General features: G+C 48.1%; 1 protein-coding gene and 1 long non-coding RNA gene across 2 annotated transcripts in view; both read right to left on the reverse strand.

The window, feature by feature from the left end:
• Positions 1–4205: 4205 nt before the first annotated feature.
• Positions 4206–5978, reverse strand: LOC126988912 (uncharacterized). The gene is made up of 3 exons (XR_007742651.1): positions 5379–5978; positions 4597–5275; positions 4206–4518 (listed from the first exon to the last, which is right to left on the reverse strand). It is a non-coding gene; the product is annotated as an uncharacterized LOC126988912 (long non-coding RNA).
• Positions 5979–5994: 16 nt separating this feature from the next.
• LOC126988910 (katanin p60 ATPase-containing subunit A-like 2) overlaps positions 5995–20000 on the reverse strand; it is a 33588-nt gene continuing 19582 nt past the window's right edge. The window contains exons 5-16 of the mRNA XM_050847296.1: positions 19554–19696; positions 18206–18370; positions 17639–17804; positions 17243–17363; positions 16858–16967; positions 14990–15204; positions 14695–14808; positions 10201–10314; positions 9673–9844; positions 9321–9420; positions 8650–8839; positions 5995–6226 (exon numbers count right to left, since the gene is read on the reverse strand). Of these exons, the coding sequence (XP_050703253.1) occupies positions 8700–8839; positions 9321–9420; positions 9673–9844; positions 10201–10314; positions 14695–14808; positions 14990–15204; positions 16858–16967; positions 17243–17363; positions 17639–17804; positions 18206–18370; positions 19554–19696 (1560 nt within the window). The 3' untranslated portion in view covers positions 5995–6226; positions 8650–8699. The remainder of the gene's footprint in view (positions 6227–8649; positions 8840–9320; positions 9421–9672; positions 9845–10200; positions 10315–14694; positions 14809–14989; positions 15205–16857; positions 16968–17242; positions 17364–17638; positions 17805–18205; positions 18371–19553; positions 19697–20000) is intronic.

Raw genomic sequence — 20000 nt, forward strand, 5'->3', positions numbered from 1 at the left:
TGCTATAGTTAAGTGTCTAAAAGCGGCAAATACTATGGTGCATACGATAATCTGGCAACCCAGGCTGTACCCATTCAACCCGTGTAGTGTAGAGTGCCTGGCTCATGTGTGTGTCCTGTGTTGACCTGTGTTGACCTCCCCTGACCCCCCGCGCCCCCTATACTGACAGGCTGACCACAGGGGGCAAGGCTAGACATCCCTGGTTGGGTTGTTTACATTTCAGTGCGCCGCGGGAGACTCAGAAACGTTTAATCGAGCAAATGTTTGAACGTTTGTATGGTGAAGGGCGAGGCTGGAGCATACGAGGAAAGGTTTGAACGTTTGTATGGTGAAGGTAAAGTTTAATTACAGAAAAAAGTAGGAAGTTGACGTTAGGAAATGTGTGTGTGTGTGTGTGTGTGTGTGTGTGTGTGTGTGTGTGTGTGTGTGTGTGTGTGTTCGAAGTTAAGTGAGGAAAACATTATAAGTAAATCCATGACGATAAATATAACCCAATAGCCTAGGCACGACAGAGAGAGAGAGAGAGAGAGAGAGAGAGAGAGAGAGAGAGAGAGAGAGAGAGTAACTATGTCTTTACAGTGGAAGTTATGTAGCTTTATAAGTGTCGATAGATAGACAAACTCCAGTGAATGTGTCGATAATAGAAAAGAAATGAAAGAAAATTAAAAATCGCACAAAAATGAAAAAGAAAGAAAATAACAAGACTACTAGCAAGAGAAGGAGGAACAGCAAAGAAGAAGAGGAAGAGGAGGAAGGAGGAAGAAGAGGAAGAGGAGGAGAACGCATACGGTCAGTTAGTAGCCTAGTCCATCGCGCACCCGCCTCACACACACCACGGGCTGAAGCGTGGGGTCTGTGTTAAGCCCTCACACACCACCGGGCATTGTGTGTGTGTGTGTGTGTGTGTGTCTGTGTGTGAGGGCGTTCAGGGGATGGTCTCTCTGTGTGTGTGTGTGTGTGTGTGTGTGTGTGTGGGGGTTGTGTGTGGGGTGTCTCTCTCTCTCTCTCTCTCTCTCTCTCTCTCTCTCTCTCTCTCTCTCTCTCTCTCTCTCTCTCTCTCTCTCTCTCTCTCTCTCTCTCTCTCTCTCTCTCTCTCTCTCTCTCTCTCTCTCTTCATGATAAATTATTTCTGAGATTCATCAAAATTTCATTAAATCTACTTACGTGTGTGTGTGTGTGTGTGTGTGTGTGTGTGTGTGTGTGTGTGTGTGTGTGTGTGTGTGTGTGTGTGAGGGCGTTCAGGGTTCTCCTCACGAGCCTCCTGTGTGTTGTGTGTGTTGCGGGTCACCACCACCACCACCATCACCACCACCACCATCACCACCACCACCGCGAAGACGACGAAAAGTAGGTGTCAGCTGAATGATAATTGTTGATATTAGTTTCGGTGTGTTCCTTCCTCTTCCTCGTGTCCCCGCTCTCACAGAAAATCCCCTCCCCCAATAAAGCGAGGAAAAAGACAGTCCCAATTACACTGTTCTTTGATATGTTAAGCCAATTTCCTTCCGAGTACTCTTTCCCCTCCGCGTCCTCCGCCGGTGATGCCTGAAGGAAAGGGCGAAAAAGTATGCCCTCAGGATTAGGGTCTGTTTGGTTATGGGTATTTCTCTTCCTCTCCCTTCGCCCTTAAAACCAGTGGAGGAAGCCCCTGACGAGATTGCTCCTCCATGTTGAGGGGGCTTCGTGGTGCAGTGGTTAGCACACTCGACTCACAACCGAGAGAGCCAGGTTCGATTCAAGTGGAAAAAGAATTGAGCGGCTTTTCCGATACCCTACGCCCCTGTCCACCCAGCAGTGTACCAGGTATTAATCGGGGGTTGTGTCCCGTCTCCTGGGGTCTGATCCCTTCTCCTATAATTCCTTCCCCTTCTGTCTCTCTCCGGCATATGACCACAGATGTTGCGCCCACTAAACCAAACTTTCCAACTGTTCCCTTCTCCTATAATTCCTTCCCCTTCTGTCTCTCTCCGGCATATGACCACAGATGTTGCGCCCACTAAACCAAACTTTCAAACTGTTCCCTTCTCCTATAATTCCTTCCCCTTCTGTCTCTCTCCGGCATATGACCACAGATGTTGCGCCGACTAAACCAAACTTTCCAACTGTTCCCTTCTCCTATAATTCCTTCCCCTTCTGTCTCTCCGGCATATGACCACAGATGTTGCACCCACTAAACCAAACTTTCCAACTGTTCCCTTCTATAATTCCTTCTCCTTCTGTCTCTCTCCGGCATATGACCACAGATGTGCCGACTAAACCAAACTTTCCAACTGTTCCCTTCTCTTATAATTCCTTCCCCTTCTGTCTCTCTCCGGCATATGACCACAGATGTTGCGCTGCCCACTAAACCAAACTTTCCAACTGTTCCCTTCTCCTATAATTACTTCAACTTCTTTCTTTCTCCGTCATATGACCGCAGATGTTGCGCTGCCGACTAAACCAAACTTTCCAACTGTTTCCTTCTCCTCTAAGTCCTTCCCCTTCGTTCTCTGTCCGGCAAATGACCACAGATGTTGCGCCCACTATACAAACCTTTCGTACTGTTCCCTTCTCCTATAATTCTTCCCTTCTGTCTCTCTCCGGCATATGACCACAGATGTTGCGCCCACTAAACCAAACTTTCCAACTGTTCCCTTCTCCTATAATTCCTTCCCCTTCTGTCTCTCTCCGGCATATGACCACAGATGTTGCGCCCACTAAACCAAACTTTCCAACTGTTCCCTTCTCCTATAATTCCTTCCCCTTCTGTCTCTCTCCGGCATATGACCACAGATGTTGCGCCCACTAAACCAAACGTTCCAACTTTTCCTCCATGTTGACGCAGTAGGCATTGTTTTTGACCTCATTTTCTTTATTTTTTCTTTATTTTCTACTTTAGTATTGTAGAACATTTATATTTCATCCCTGTACTCATCGAGGGGGGAGTGTTTGGGTCTGTAGAAGTTTATATATTTTCCCTTGATGTCCTTTCATGGGCCTCAACAATCATAGGCGTAGGGAACCCTCCATGGGGGGGGGAACTATGTTATGTTTTTTGCGTGAGTGTTTGAAGTTACTGTCAAGAGCTCTTGGAGTTTTGCGTTAATTTGTTTTCAAATTATAAGGCCTTGTCATTCCTGTGGACCACAATGATTTACATGGACGTGGAGAATTTTGTTGGTTCTTTAGTACTTGAGTATATCTTGTCCGTGGAGGCTGTGGTCACTATGTTATCTGCTAATATATCTATCTATCAATCTATCTATCAGTGTGTGTGTGTGTGTGTGTGTGTGTGTGTGTGTGTGTGTGTGTGTGTGTGTGTGTGTGCGCGGCAAGGGAAAGCTTTTTATATTTTTTACAGCAAAGGAGACAGCTCAAGGGCACAAAAAACGGACACAATAATAATAAAAAAGCCCGCTACTCGCTGCTCCTAAAAAGAATCCAAAGAGGTGGCCGAAAGAGAGGTCAATTTCGGGAGGAGAGGTGTCCTGATACCCTCCTCTCGAAAGAGTTCAAGTCGTAGGCAGGAGGAAATACAGATGAAGGAAGATTGTTCCAGAGTTTACCAGCGTGAGGGATGAAAGAGTGAAGATGCTGGTTAACTCTTGCATAAGGGGTTTGGACAGTATAGGGATGAAAGAGTGAAGATGCTGGTTAACTCTTGCATAAGGGGTTTGGACAGTATAGGACTGAAAGAGTGAAGATGCTGGTTAACTCTTGCATAATGATATTGGCCAGGAGAGGGATGAAAGGGTGAAGATGCTCGGTAACTCTTGCATAAGGGTTTGGACAGTATAGGGATGAAAGAGTGAAGATGCTGGTTAACTCTTGCATAAGGGGTTTGGACAGTATAGGGATGAAAGAGTGAAGATGCTGGTTAACTCTTGCATAAGGGGTTTGGACAGTATAGGGATGAAAGAGTGAAGATGCTGGTTAACTCTTGCATAAGGGGTTTGGACAGTATAGGGATGAGCATGAGTAGAAAGTCGTGTGCAGCGGGGCCGCGGGAGGGGGGGAGGCATGCAGTTAGCAAGTTCAGAAGACCAGCCAGCCTGAAAAAAGCGATAGAAGATAGAAAGAGAGGCAACATGGCGGCGGAATTTAAGAGGTAGAAGACTATCAGTAGGAGGAGGAGAGCTGATGCGCACAGTCGCCGCTTGCATCGTCTTGGCGGCTGCAACACAAGAGGTGACAGGGTTGTGGGTTTGTGGGTAAATCACTCGGAGGATTTTTTACAAGTTTATTTTCCCTTCGTCGTCCGTACAGCGGCCTGGATCGTTCCTTAGTCCTTACATACACACATAGAGTCGTATTACAAGACATTTCGCCGGCCAAGAACACATATTTGACAAGGCTTTCGTATGATTTGTGGGCATTTCCAGGGGTAGTTTTATGACCCTGGTGGTAGTGTGAGTCTTCTTCTGTACCGTGAACCTGAAGAAACACATATTTGACAAGGCTTTCCTAGGAGTTGTGGGCATTTCCAGGGGTAGTTTTATGACCCTGGTGGTAGTGTGAGTCTTCTTCTGTACCGTGAACCTGAAGAAACACATGGGCATTTCCAGGGGTAGTTTTATGACCCTGGTGGTAGTGTGAGTCTTCTTCTGTACCGTGAACCTGAAGAAACACTCACTGGAACCCGACGAAGAGAGAGTGTCTTATAATACCAATCTTATACGTGTGTTTCTCGTGTATTGAAAAAGTAAGTTGTCCCATGCATCGAGCTTCTCCTGCTACATCACGTAATATCAAAACTATCTGTGTTCAGTCTTCATCTTAGACTAATGGAAAATGTAAAAAATTGTTTCCTGAAAGTGCGCCTAAGTACAATTTTTACTACTACTACTACTACTACTACTTCTACTCTCTCTACTTATAAATCCACCCGGGCCATCCTCTGTACATCTGCCTTTTCCTTCAGTCTCTCCTATTTACCTACCATGCTCTCCCTCCATACCTCAACACTGTCCTGGGGTCGTAGGAGTGAGCAAACACACCCACAGGAAGAAGAGCGTCACAGCTATATACGCCTTCAGGCCGTAGTCATGAGTCGCCAGGTCGTCACACGCGCATCGGTAACTCTGTGGGTCATGCCTTTCTTAAACATTTCGGAGCCCAAACACACAAATCTGGCAAGGTTTTCGTAGATGTTGTGGGCATTTTTTGGGGGGTCATATTCTCAAACATTTTACCGCACATACACAAATTTGGCAAGGCTTTCGTAGACGTTGTGGGCGTTTCCAGGGGTAGTTTGGTGACCCTGGTGGTAGTCTGACCCTTCTTCTGTACCACGAACCTAGAAACACATATTTAACAAGGCTTTCATAGGAGTTGTGGGCGTTTCAAGTGGTAGTTTGATGACCCTGGTGGTAGTCTGACCCTTCTTCTATACCATGAACCTAGAAACACATATTTGACAAGGCTTTCATAGGAGTTGTGAGCATTTCCAGGGGTAGTTTGGTGACCCTGCTGGTAGTGTGACCCTTCTTCTATACCATGAACCTAGAAACACATATTTGACAAGGCTTTCATAGGAGTTGTGGGCGTTTCCAGGGGTAGTTTGGTGACCCTGCTGGTAGTCTGACCCTTCTTCTATACCATGAACCTAGAAACACATATTTGACAAGGCTTTCATAGGAGTTGTGAGCATTTCCAAGGGTAGTTTGGTGACCCTGCTGGTAGTGTGACCCTTCTTCTGTACCATGAGCCTAAGAAAACACTTATTAGAACATGACTTTTCTTCTTTTATAGTTTTGGAAATAGATGCTGGGAGAGACGGGATCATCTGAGGACATGAATCTCTTATCTCTCTCCTTTATCTCTGTCAATGCCTATCTCGTCTCTATCTCTATCTATTTCTATCGCTCCTCTATCTCTATCTCTATCTATTTCTATCCCTCCTCTATCTCTATCTCTATTTCTATCGCTTCTATCTATCTCGTCGCGCCTAAAGAGACTTCCTGATAAGAATTTCAGAAACAACTCTCTCTCTCTCTCTCTCTCTCACACACACACACACACACACACTCACACACACACACACACACACACACACACACACACACACATACGGGGCCTCTCCTCTTCAGCAGCGGGTCGCAACAGCTCCATAAGCTCTCCTTTGGCCCCAACCTTCGTCGTCCTCAACTTTGTACTCCAGACACCCGCCTCTCGCCCGTGGAGGAGGAGGAGGAGGAGGAGGAGGACTTTCTTATTTCTTGGTCTTTGCTGCTGTGTTTCTTCCCGCCTGTTGGTAAAGGAAGAAGTATTGGTCAGAGGAGGAGGAGGAGGAGGAGGAGGAAGGAGAAAGAGGAAACATGGAAATGCAGGCAACAGAAAGACTATTGGTTCATTACGAGGTTGCCCGCTTTGGTGATTCAATCTGCTCGACAGCCACTTGGGGCCTGGGGAGCAGATGAAAGCACCTCGACATTGAGGAGCAGATGAAAGCACCTCGATATTGAGGAGCAGATGAAAGCACCTTGATATTGAGGAGCAGATGAAAGCACCTCGATATTGAGGAGCAGATGAAAGCACCTTGATATTGAGGAGCAGATGAAAGCACCTTGATATTGAGGAGCAGAAGAAAGCACCTTGATATTGAGGAGCAGATGAAAGCACCTTGATATTGAGGAGCAGAAGAAAGCACCTTGATATTGAGGAGTAGATGTAAGCACCTCGATATTCAGTTTACTCCCGACGCAGCGAAGTGACGGTCGATTCTATATTTGAAGGAGTTGATGGTATTCGCATTTACCACTTCTGAGGGAAGGTTGTTCCAGTGGCGGATGACTCGGTTTGAAAAGAAATTCCTTCCGATGTCTGTGTTACATCGACTCGACTGAATGGGTAAACCGTTATTTCTAGTTCTTGAGTTGGTTTGTAGTTGAAAGAATTTGGAGTAATCGACGTTATTGAACTTTTTCAGATACTTGAAGACTTGAATCATATCCCCTCGTAGGCGTCTTTTCTCCAATGTAAAGAGACTGAATCGCTTGAGTCGTTCCTCGTACGGTTGAGCCCTTAAGGTTGGAATCATCTTTGTGGCGCGTCGTTGAATCCTTTCCAGTAAAGCAATGTCCTTTCTGTAATTAGGAGACCAGAACTGTACTGCATACTCGAGGTGCGGTCTTACCATGGAATTATACAAGGGTAGCATCAGGAAGAGGAAAAGTATGTGTTGTTGCTATTTCTTGACCCGATGTGCACTACTTTACACTTGGTAGTGATAACGGACATATGTTACTTATCTGAACAGTGAGTGATCTGGTCCAGGTCTCCCTAGATATGTTTTGCACTCTGCTGTCGTGAGGCCCTTCCCCCCCACTCTCCTTTGTGTGGTCGACAAGTTTAAAAAGGGTGGATTTTAACCCGGTATCAGCGGAGATCATGTTTCTTAATGGTCCCTCTAAGCGAGAAAAATGAGAAAAAATCACCCCTCACACAAACCATTTCATAATATATATCAAAGCATTTGTGATCAGATTATGTATCATCTATTTTTGGGGTTTATATCATGGCACAAATTTGGCCCGTCGCTGCTACACGGTAAAGCCACAAATTTGGCCCGTCGTTGCACATTTGGTAAAGCCACAATCTTGGCCCGTTTGGCTCAATGTTACACGATAAAGCAACAAATTTGGCCCGTCGCTGATACACTGTAAAGCCACAAATTTGGCCCGTCGCTGCTACTCGGTAAAGCCACAAATTTGGCCCGTCGCTGCTACACGGTAAAGCCACAAATTTGGCCCGTCGCTGCTACACGGTAAAGCCACAAATTTGGCCCGTCGCTGCTACACGGTAAAGCCACAAATTTGGCCCGTCGCTGCTACACGGTAAAGCCACAAATTTGGCCCTTCGCTGCTACACGGTAAAGCCACAAATTTGGCCTGTCGCTGCTACACGGTAAAGCCACAAATTTGGCCCGTCGCTGCTACCGGGTTAATCCTAATTCTACGTCGTTGACATATATAATAAAGAGTATGGGGCCCAGCACTGACCCTGTGGCACTCCTCTTGTAACCGGGAGCTACTCAGAGGCCCGCCCGTTGAGTTCAAGTCATTACTGTCTCCAAGTGAGCCAGTCTTTCATCCACGCAATCAGGTTATCTCCGAGACCCCCGATTTCAGTTACTTGAAAAGCCGTTCTTGTGGTACTTTGTTAAAGGCTTTTTGATTTTTGACAGAAGGAGGAGGAGAAGGAGGAGGAGGAGGAGGAGGAGGAGGAGTACAAAGGGAAAGCAAACAGCAACAAACCTCTTGGTCCTAATTAGGCTGTTTGTTGTTGAGGAGGAGGAGGAGGAGGAAGAAAAGGAGAAAGGGAAAGAGGAGGAGGAGGAGGAGGAGGAGGAGGAAGAAAAGGAGAAAGGGAAAGAGGAGGAGGAGGAGGAGGAGGAGGAGGAGGAGGAGGACAAAAGAAGGAGTACAAAGAAAACGCAAACAGCAACAGACCTCTTTGTCCTTACTAGGTTGTTTGTTGTTGAGGAGGAGAAGGAGGAGGAGGAGGAGGAGGAGGAGGAGGAGGAAAACGAAAAGAAGGAAGAAAATGAAAAGGTGGAGAAGGAGGAAAAGAAAATGAAGGAAGAAGGAGGAGTGGAGGTCATACACTCTTGTCCGACAACCTCGCCCCCTCCTCACGCCCCGGGCAGCCGCTAGCAACTCTCCGTAGTACCTCCTAGGCGGGCGCTGGTTGTCAGGTCCCTCGGCAGCCCTCCGCGCGCCTCACGCCGAGCCGTACTTAGCGTGCCACTCCAGGTACAGCTGCGAGTCGCTCTGTGTCGGTTTGGTCTTCTGCAACGCCGCCTCCACGTCCGGCATCTTGATAGCGTCCAGCTTAAGCTCCGGCAGCTCCGAGTCCTCAACTGTGGAAGGGAAGGAGCGGGGGTGAGGGACGCGCACACAAGTTAACCAGCATCTTCACTCTTTCATCCCTATACTGTCCAAACCCCTTATGCAAGAGTTAACCAGCATCTTCACTCTTTCATCCCTATACTGTCCAAACCCCTTATGCAAGAGTTAACCAGCATCTTCACTCTTTCATCCCTATACTGTCCAAACCCCTTATGCAAGAGTTAACCAGCATCTTCACTCTTTCATCCCTATACTGTCCAAACCCCTTATGCAAGAGTTAACCAGCATCTTCACTCTTTCATCCCTATACTGTCCAAACCCCTTATGCAAGAGTTAACCAGCATCTTCACTCTTTCATCCCTATACTGTCCAAATCCCTTATGCAAGAGTTAACCAGCATCTTCACTCTTTCATCCCTATACTGTCTCACCCCCGCGGTCAGTTTCACCCTTGAACCCAACCCTTCCCGGCTGTGCCCCGCCTGGACCTTACCTGAATGGTCTTCCAGCACGTTGAACACCTTTCTTAAACAGCCCATGGAGGCTTCCCGGCACGCCACCTGAAGATCCGACCCGCTGTAGCCCTCCGACATCTGCGGACACACACAGCAGAACTCAACGCTTGGCTTCGTAGAAATATATATAGACAGAGAAAAAGATGAAGAAGAAGAAGAAGATAATGAGAAGCAAGAGATTGATTGCTTGATAGTTAATAGTTGCAGGCATAAACAACAAGGGAGTAGAGAGCAACACATCCCATCCCAACCCCCAGGCAGAACAGTGTGATTATACAAGTCCTAATAGGCCTAGCTCACTACTTCTACTACCGCTGCTGCTGTCCAAACCTTTGCCAGCCGCTCATACTCCAGATGCGTTGTGATCGTGTGGCCTACGTCCTGAAGGTCCGTGATGCACTCCGGGAGGTGGTGCCGGAACATTGCCTCCCGCGCCTCCTTCCCCGGCAATGGTACCAAGATACGTTTCTCCAGGCGACGGAGCATAGCGGGGTCCAGCTGCCTGTGGAGACGCGGTTGGTTAGTGGCGTGGCGAGGCTCAGGCGAGGAAGAAGAAGAAGAAGGAACAGGAAATAAAGAGAAGGAGGAGGAGGAGGAGGAGGAAGAAGAAGAAGAAAAAGAAGAAGGAGGAGGAGGAGGAGGAGGAAGAGGAGGAGTAGGAAGAAGAAGAGAGAGAGACAGAGACAGAGACAGACACACAGAGACACAGAGACACAGAAACACAGAGACACAGAGACACAGAGACACAGAGAGACAGACAGAGAGAGTTATTGATAGCTAGCTAGACACATAAGCGAAGAGATAGCAAGGTAAGGAGAGACCCAGCACCCGAGGAAGCCCCCCTTAAAGGCAGCTCACCAGGGAATGTTGGACGCGGCCAGCAGGAAGACATGGTGGTTAGCCTGGGTCAGACCGTCCATTTCGACAAGCAGTTGCGTCTTCATCCCAAAGATGGTAGAAGGCGCGTGGAATCTGGCCAAAGTGGGATTCTGTTTGGTTAACCAGCATCTTCACTCTTTCATTCCTATACTGTCCAAACATTATGAAGAGACCCATCTTCACTCTTTCATCCCTATACTGTCCAAACCTGCAAGAGTTAACCAGCATCTTCACTCTTTCATCCCTATACTGTCCAAAAGAGAGAGTTAGCATCTTCACTCTTTCAGATGGTTCCAAAACTGCATTTCTATGCTAGAGTTAATATCTTAGTTGTTGTCATCCCTATACTGTGTGTGTGTGTGTGTGTGTGTGTGTGTGGTATCTCTCTCTCTCTCTCTCTCTCTCTCTCTCTCTCTCTCTCTCTCTCTCTCTCTCTCACTCTCTCTCTCTCTCTCTATAACTCTCTCACCCTCTCTCTCAGTTTCACCCTTGAACCCAACCCTTCCCGGCTGTGCTCTCTCTCTCTTACCTGAATGGTCTTCCAGCACGTTGAACACCTTTCTTAAACAGCCCATCTCTCTCTCTCTCTCTCTCTCCTCAGATCCGACCTCTCTCTCTCTCTCTCGACATCTGCGGACACACACAGCAGAACTCAACGCTTGGCTTCGTACAAATATATATAGACAGAGAAAAAGATGAAGAAGAAGAAGAAGAAGAAGAAGGATGATGAAGATAAGGAGAAGTTAGAGATTGATTGCTTGATAGTTAATAGTTTCAGGCATAAACAACAAGGGAGTAGAGAGAACACTCTCCTCATCTCTCTCTCTCTCTCTCAGTGTGATTATACTCTCTAATAGGCTCTCTCACTACTTCTACTCTCTCTCTGCTGTCCAAACCTTTTCCAGCCTCTCATACTCCAGATGCGTTGTGATCTCTCTCTCTCTCTCTCTCTCTCTCGATGCACTCTCTCTCTCTCTCTCTCTTGCCTCCGCGCCTCCTTCCCGGACAATGGTACCAAGATACGTTGTCTTCAGGCGGCGGAGCATTCCAGCTGCCTGTGAAACGTCTTGTTAGTAGTAGTGGCGAGTAGTAGGAAGAAGAAGAAGAAGGAACAGGAAATAAAGAGAAGGAGGAGGAGGAGGGAGGAAGGAGAAGAAGGGAGGAGGAGAAGAGGAAGGAGGAGGAAGAAGAAGAGGAGAGACAGAGTAGTAGTAGAGACAGAGAGAGTAGAGAGTAGAGAGAGAGAGAGAGAGAGACGAGATACGGCATATGACCACAGATGTTGCGCCGACTAAACCAAACCTTCCAGCTGTTCCCTCCTATAATTCCTTCCCTTCTGTCTCTCTCCGGCATATGACCACAGATGTTGCATAGACTAAACCAAACTTTCCAGCTGTTCCCTTCTCCTATAATTCCTTCCCCTTCTGTCTCTCTCCGGCATATGACCACAGATGTTGCATAGAAGCTAAAGCAAACTTTCCAACTGTTCCCTTCTCCTATAATTCCTTCCCTTCTGTCTCTCTCTGCATATGACCACAGATGTTGGTGCCTCGACTAAACCAAACTTTCCAACTGTTCCCTTCTCCTATAATTCCTTCCCCTTCTGTCTCTCTCCGGCATATGACCACAGATGTTGCGCCGACTAAACCAAACCTTCCAACTGCTCCCTTCTATAATTCCTTCCCCTTCTGTGTCTCTCCGGCATATGACAACAGATGTTGCGCCCACTAAACCAAACTTTCCAACTGTTCCCTTCTCCTATAATTCCTTCCCATTCTGTCTCTCTCCGGCATATGACCACAGATGTTGCGCCTACTAAACAAAACTTTCCAACTGTTCCTTCTCCTATAATTCCTTCCTTCCATCTCTCCGGCATATGACCACAGATGTTGCGCCCACTAAACCAAACTTTCCAACTGGTGCCTTCTCCTATAATTCCTTCCCTTCTGTCTCTCGGGCATATGACCACAGATGTTGCGCCGACTAAACCAAACTTTCCAACTGTTCCCTTCTATAATTCCTTCCCCTTCTGTCTCTCTCCGGCATATGACCACAGATGTTGCGCCGACTAAACCAAACTTTACAACTGTTCCCTTCTCCTATAATTCCTTCCCCTTCTGTCTCTCTCCGGCATATGACCACATATGTTGCGCCCACTAAACCAAACTTTCCAACTGTTCTCTTCTACAATTCCTTCCCCTCCTGTCTCTCCGGCATATGACCACAGATGTTGCGCCGACTAAACCAAACTTTCCAACTGTTCCCTTCTCCTATAATTCCTTCCCCTTCTGTCTCTCTCCGGCATATGACCACAGATGTTGCGCCGACTAAACCAAACTTTCCAACTGTTCCCTTCTCCTATAATTCCTCCCCCTTCTGTCTCTCTCCGGCATATGACCACAGATGTTGCGCCGACTAAACCAAACCTTCCAACTGTTCCCTTCTCCTATAATTCCTTCCCCTTCTGTCTCTCTCCGGCATATGACCACAGATGTTGCGCCCACTAAACCAAACTTTCCAACTGTTCCCTTCTCCTATAATTCCTTCCCCTTCTGTCTCTCTCCGGCATATGACCACAGATGTTGCGCCGACTAAACCAAACTTTCCATCTCACGGCCGCTGAGTATTGTAAGCGTGGCTGGCTGGCCCCGTAGAGTTTACCACGCAGCTACCTGGGTGTACTGTACATCGCATTCTCGCAGAAATTGGAAAGTTAGCGGCATAGGGAGGATATTTTTCAGGACCCTTCCGGTGATATGTCCACGGGCGCTAAATGGATCAGCAGATATCCTGAGACTTGTTTTACTTATAGCGTCTTCAAAAAGCGTGGAGAAAACAGGCCCAATAATGGCGTCCAAATCTTAGGTTGTCGGGACTCTATAAGGGACTCTACAGATCACGGCCCAGAAACGGGTTACGCTAAATGGAAGACGCTATTAATGTGACCTTTTTGCGTACATTTTTTTTTGTATTGGCTCCATATAGCATTTTTTTTTTATTATTTATTATTTTTTTTTTTTTTACGTTCCAGCCTATTGCGCCGGTAGGCATCTTCCCGGTGGGGCCTGATGGTCGGCCCACCCCGTTCTGGCGCAGGGGAGTATTTTATAGTGGCGCCATCTTGTATTATACTGGGCAGGTCCCGGTTTTACGATTACAAGTATATGTTTGCATGTACGGAAAGTAGCTATTACAAACACACACACACACACACACACACACACACACACACACTGAGAGAGAGAGAGAGAGAGAGAGAGAGAGAGAGAGAGAGAGAGAGAGAGAGAGCAGTTAAAAAAATAAATGATGTCAAAATATTGGTTTCTCTCTCTCTCTCCCACACACACATATATACAGGGGATTAATAGTAACTGGATCTGCGTACTAATTGGAACCGGAGGCTGGAAAGGTGCGTACTGATTGGCCTGTACCTGTGCCGGGGGGTCCGTAGAGCAGAAACACAAATTGGATCTGCGTACTAACTGGAACCGGTGGCTGGGAAGGTGCGTACTGATTGGCCTTCCTAAATAGTAGCTGGATCTGCGTACTAATTGGAACCGGTGGCTGGGAAGGTGCGTACTGATTGGCCTTCCTGTGCCGGGGGGTCCTTAAGCTAAATAGTAACAGGATCTGCGTACTAATTGGAACCGGTGGCTGGGAAGGTGCGTACTGATTGGCATGTACCTGTGCCGGGGGGTCCGTAAGCTAAATAGTAACAGGATCTGCGTACTAATTGGGACCGGTGGCTGGAAAGGTGCGTACTGATTGGCCTTCCTATGCCGGGGGGTCCTTAAGCTAAATAGTAACAGGATCTGCGTACTAATTGGGACCGGTGGCTGGAAAGGTGCGTACTGATTGGCCTTCCTATGCCGGGGGGTCCTTAAGCTAAATAGTAACAGGATCTGCGTACTAATTGGAACCGGTGGCTGGGAAGGTGCGTACTGATTGGCCTTCCTATGCCGGGGGGTCCGTAAGCTAAATAGTAACAGGATCTGCGTACTAATTGGAACCGGTGGCTGGGAAGGTGCGTACTGATTGGCCTTCCTGTGCCGGGGGGTCCTTAAGCTAAATAGTAACAGGATCTGCGTACTAATTGGGACCGGTGGCTGGGAAGGTGCGTACTGATTGGCCTTCCTGTGCCCGGGGTCCGTAAGCTAAATAGTAACAGGATCTGCGTACTAATTGGAACCGGTGGCTGGAAAGGTGCGTACTGATTGGCCTTCTTATGCCGGGGGGTCCGTAAGCTAAATAGTAACAGGATCTGCGTACTAATTGGAACCGGTGGCTGGGAAGGTGCGTACTGATTGGCCTTCCTGTGCCCGGGGTCCGTAAGCTAAATAGTAACAGGATCTGCGTACTAATTGGAACCGGTGGCTGGGAAGGTGCGTACTGATTGGCCTTCCTAAATAGTAACAGGATCTGCGTACTAATTGGAACCGGTGGCTGGGAAGGTGCGTACTGATTGGCCTGTACCTGTGCCGGGGGGTCCGTAAGCTAAATAGTAACAGGATCTGCGTACTAATTGGAACCGGTGGCTGGGAAGGTGCGTACTGATTGGCCTTCCTAAATAGTAGCTGGATCTGCGTACTAAATGGAACCGGTGGCTGGGAAGGTGCATACTGATTAGCTTTCCTATGCCGGGGGGTCCTTAAGCTAAATAGTAACAGGATCTGCGTACTAATTGGAACCGGTGGCTGGGAAGGTGCGTACTGATTGGCCTTCCTATGCCGGGGGGTCCGTAAGCTAAATAGTAACAGGATCTGCGTACTAATTGGAACCGGTGGCTGGGAAGGTGCGTACTGATTGGCCTGTACCTGTGCCGGGGGGTCCGTAGAGCAGGATACCTCTCCATGGCTTGAACCTGCCGATGAAGAGCTGCGGGTACTTGAGCGGGTACACAACAGCCTCCTTCACCAGCCGCTTGGCGTCCTCCAGGCCCAGAATCTCGTTCCATCTCACCTGGGGGTTTTCGACAAGGATTTCCTGCAAGGGGGGGGAGAGGGAGTGAGGGGGCGTGGACACATTACAGGGCAGACTGAAGAAATGAAGGTGTTATGTTAGGTTCATGGTACAGGGGAAGGGTCACACTACCACCAGGGTCATAAAACTACCCCTGGAAATGCCCACAACTCCTATGAAAGCCTTGTCAAATATGTGTTTCTAGGTTCACGGTACAGAAGAAGGGTCGCACTACCACCAGGGTCAACAAACTACCCCTGGAAATGCCAACAAACCCTACGAAAGCCTTGTCAAATATGTGTTTCTAGGTTCACAGTACAGAGGAAAGGTCAAGCTACCACCAGGGTCATAAAACTACCCCTGGAAATGCCCACAAACCCTACGAAAGCCTTGTCAAATATATGTTTTCTTAGGTTCATGCTACAGAGGAAAGGTCAAGCTACCACCAGGGTCATAAAACTACCCTTGGAAATGCCCACAAACCCTATGAAAGCCTTGTCAAATGTATGTGCTTGGGCCCGTAAAATTTAAGGATAAGGCTGTGTGATCCAAAGTCTATATACACCAAGTCAAGCCACGCGCAGGTTTGTGTGAGGAGACACGGCCGAGGCGTACGTGGTTTATGCGTGACGTTGCTTGGAGCCAAACTAGAGAATGTAGAAACAGGGATTTAGAGAAAACGAGGAAAGGCGGACTAATTTAAATCAATCACTTCAACATGCCCTCCCTCACACCCCACACCGCCGTTTGTAGGCATTGGAATTACAGTCACGCAATAGCACAATAAAAAGACATATTTTTCCGTCAGTGGCTTGCCTGAACGCGCTGTGAAAGAAGGAGAGAATGTGCATCCAGAGTGCACACACGGCCCCAACTTTAGTCACCCCTGAACTGGCGGGTATATTTTGTTTTGGCTCCAAGTGACGTCATCCCGCTGCTCCGCCCCAAAACCGCCTCCTGCGCGTACCGGTCTCAGTTTTGAAGCAGAGTGACTTGACTTGGTATATGTAGGGTCGTTTTGCAAGACATTTCGCCGCCCAAGAACACATATTTGACAAGGCTTTCGTAGGAGTTGTGGGCATTTCCAGGGGTAGTTTTATGACCCTGGTGGTAGTGTGACCCTTCCTCTGTACCGTGAACCTAGAAACACATATTTGAGTTGATTTGACAAGGCTGGAGTTGTGGGCATTTCCAGGGTAGTTTTATGACCCTGGTGGTAGTGTGACCTTCTTCTGTACCGTGAACCTAGAAACACATATTTGACAAGGCTGTAGGAGTTGTGGGCATTTCCAGGTGTAGTTTTATGACACTGGTGGTAGTGTGGGCATTTCCAGGGGTAGTTTTATGACCCTGGTGGTAGTGTGACCCTTCTTCTGTACCGTGAACCTAAAGAAACACTCATTAGAACCCGACTGATCCCCTTGGCCTTTGAAAGTAGTTGATGTAAGATTCAATACTAGGGTAGGTTTTGTGGGCATTTCCAGGGGTAGTTTTATGACCCTGGTGGTAGTCTGACCCTTCCTCTGTACCGTGAACCTAAAGAAACACTCATTAGAACCCGACTGACCCCCTCTTTGACCTTTAGAAATAGCTGATGTGATATGGCAGAGTGTCTTGTATTACCAGACATAGACTTAGGTGTGACCCTTCATAGGCGTGTGTGGTATGCCTCCGTACCCTCTGTATAATATTGGCGAGGTCCTTGAACTCCCCCGAGAAGTGAGGTAGCGCGATGGGCGGCTTGACGCTCTTGTCGTCCCAGAGATCGCTGCCCTCTTCCTCCTCGCCTGCCGAAGAATATTATAGCGTATATTTAGATTGTAGTAGTAGTAGTAGTAGTAGTAGTAGTAGTAGTAGTAGTCATAATAACAGTATAATACCACATAATTGACCCCTCTTTCGGCCACCTCTTCGGGTAATTTACAGGACCAGCGCATAGCGGGCTTTTAATTTCATTGTTTCCTTGTTTGTGTGCCCTTGAGCTGTCTCCTTTGCTGTGAAAACAAAAGAAAAACAAAGTAGCATCAGTCACCGTAACAGCAAGAAGGCAGCCCTCACTCACCGCCCTGGAGGTCAGCTTGAGAGGTCAGGGCGCCAGGCGGACCCTTGCCAATGTCTCCGATGTTATCCTCAAGGCGAGTGTAGTCACTGATCATCTGTTTGAGGTTGATGACTTGCCGAGGCTGCGGGCGATAGGGAGAGACGGGGAGGCTGCGTGAGAGAGAGAGAGAGAGAGAGAGACTACCACAACTACTACTACTACTACTACTACTACTACTACTACTACTACTATTACACCCGTCTCCTGGGATCTGTGCCCTTCTATAATTCCTTCCCCTTCTGTCTCTCTCCGGCATATGACCACAGATGTTGCGCCGACTAAATGAAACTTTCCAACTTTTCTACTACTACTACTACTACTACTACTACTACTACTACTACTAAGCCATTCACCCACCATCCTGTCTGTCCGCACTGGCCGAAGCGTTCCCACCGCCACCGCCGCGCCGCCACGCTCGCTGTCTGTGTCTGAGGAGGACTTAGAGGGATCCTTCTTTTCGTCACCCGGACTCCTGGCGGGCCCGCTGCTGGAGGTGCGGCGCCCACCCATCACCGGCGGCCCCCTGGGAGGAGAGGAAGAGCAGAACTGTAGTGGAGGAGGAGGAGGAGAAGGAGGAGAGGTTGAAGAAGAGGAGAGGATTGACGAAAAGAGCAAGGAAGAATGAGGATTAGGAAGAAGTAGAAGAAGAAGAAGGAGAAGAAGAAGAAGAAGAAGAAGAAGAAGAAGAAGAAGAAGAAGAAGAAGAAGAAGAAGAAGAAAAGGAAGATAAAAAAGAAAAAGTTAACTCTCTCTCTCTCTCTCTCTCTCTCTCTCTCTCTCTCTCTCTCTCTCTCTCTCTCTCTCTCTCTCTCTCTCTCTCTCTCTCTCTCTCTCTCTCTCTCTCTCTCTCTCTCTCTCTCTCTCTCTCTCTCTCTCTCTCTCTCTCTCTCTCTCTCTCTCTCTCTCTCTCTCTCTCTCTCTCACCTGTTCAGTTCCTCCCTCTTCTTGTTATCAATGGTTCTGTTCCTGACGGAGTTCCTGGAGCGCCCGTGACCCCTGACCTCCACCAAGTCCTCGCTCAGGCTGGGGTCGCTGGCTGCCCGGCCGATGCTGCCCCCCGAACCCCCGCTCCGTGGCAGGGACCTCCGCCTGCTGGAGAACGCAGAACAGGGGTGAGCCAGGCCCGGAGCAAGGCAACAGAGGCAGGGAGATTTACATAGATTTACATAGACTGTTGCCGAACCTTGGTCTATCATTGCAACCATCATTTTCTTCATCATCTCGTCCAAATACACAAATGCCGTCCTTATGTTTACCAGCAAATTCAGAGTTTGTCCCGTTATCCTGTGTGTGTGTGTGTGTGTGTGTGTGTGTGTGTGTGTGTGTGTGTGTGTGTGTGTGTACAATTCTGTCTTCTAAGTTAATTTTTCCTTCTTATAACCGAACATCACTTTCCTATGGTCTGTAATCTCTCGCTTCACCTCGATCTTTCTCCAATCACTTCCTTTATTTATCCTACAATTCGGCCCTTTAAGCTGTTTTCTTATATTCAAAAGCTATATTTCTTCCCTTCTTCCCTTCTTTCCTGGGGGCTTCGTGGTGCAGTGGTTAGCACACTCGGCTCACAACCGAGAGAGCCCGGGTTCGATTCCCGGGCGGAGTGGAAAAATTTGGGCGGCTTTTCCGATACCCTACGCCCCTGTCCACCCAGCAGTGTACCAGGTATTAATCGGGGGTTGTGTCCCGTCTCCTGGGGTCTGTTCCCTTCTCCTATAATTCCTTCCCCTTCTGTCTCTCTCCGGCATATGACCACAGATGTTGCGCCGACTAAACCAAACTTTCCAACTGTTCCCTTCTCCTATAATTCCTTCCCCTTCTGTCTCTCTCCGGCATATGACCACAGATGTTGCGCCGACTAAACCAAACTTTCCAACTGTTCCCTTCTCCTATAATTCCTTCCCCTTCTGTCTCTCTCCGGCATATGACCACAGATGTTGCGCCGACTAAACCAAACTTTCCAACTGTTCCCTTCTCCTATAATTCCTTCCCTTCTGTCTCTCGCATATGACCACAGATGTTGCGCCGACTAAACCAAACTTTCCAACTGTTCCCTTCTCCTATAATTCCTTCCCCTTCTGTCTCTCTCCGGCATATGACCACAGATGTTGCGCCGACTAAACCAAACTTTCCAACTGTTCCCTTCTCCTATAATTCCTTCCCCTTCTGTCTCTCTCCGGCATATGACCACAGATGTTGCGCCGACTAAACCAAACTTTTTCCATTCTTTCCTTTCTTTCCCCTGCCTTCCCCTCCTGCCCTGCCCTGCACTCACCTGAAGAAGGGACTCTTTTTTCCCGTTGGCGTATCGCTGCCCTGGCTGTTTTCGTCACCGTGGCCATGCAGGTCACATCGGTGGGGCTTCGGGGGCGGCCTGGGGACCACCACGCGTCGGGCCAACCGCGGGTACTTCTGGAACTATGGGGACACAGGTTAGGCAAGTGATCGAAGCTGGGCATTGTGACAAGCTTCCAATCCTCACACCAACACCTAACAAACCCCGACAAGGAGATCATTTGCCTTCTAAAGAGTGTTTGTCATAGGTTCATGGTACAAACCGCGGGTACTTCTGGAACTGTATAGGAATTGTGACACGCTTCCACCCCTCACACCAACCCCTAACAAAGGCCGAGAAGGAAATAAGCCACGTTCTAAGGAGTGTTTCTCGTACGTTCATGCCACAAAGGAATGGTCAAACTACCAGAAGGCTCATAAAACTACC

This window comes from Eriocheir sinensis, unplaced genomic scaffold (assembly GCF_024679095.1).
Source record: "Eriocheir sinensis breed Jianghai 21 unplaced genomic scaffold, ASM2467909v1 Scaffold1006, whole genome shotgun sequence".
NCBI classification, from domain to species: domain Eukaryota; kingdom Metazoa; phylum Arthropoda; class Malacostraca; order Decapoda; family Varunidae; genus Eriocheir; species Eriocheir sinensis.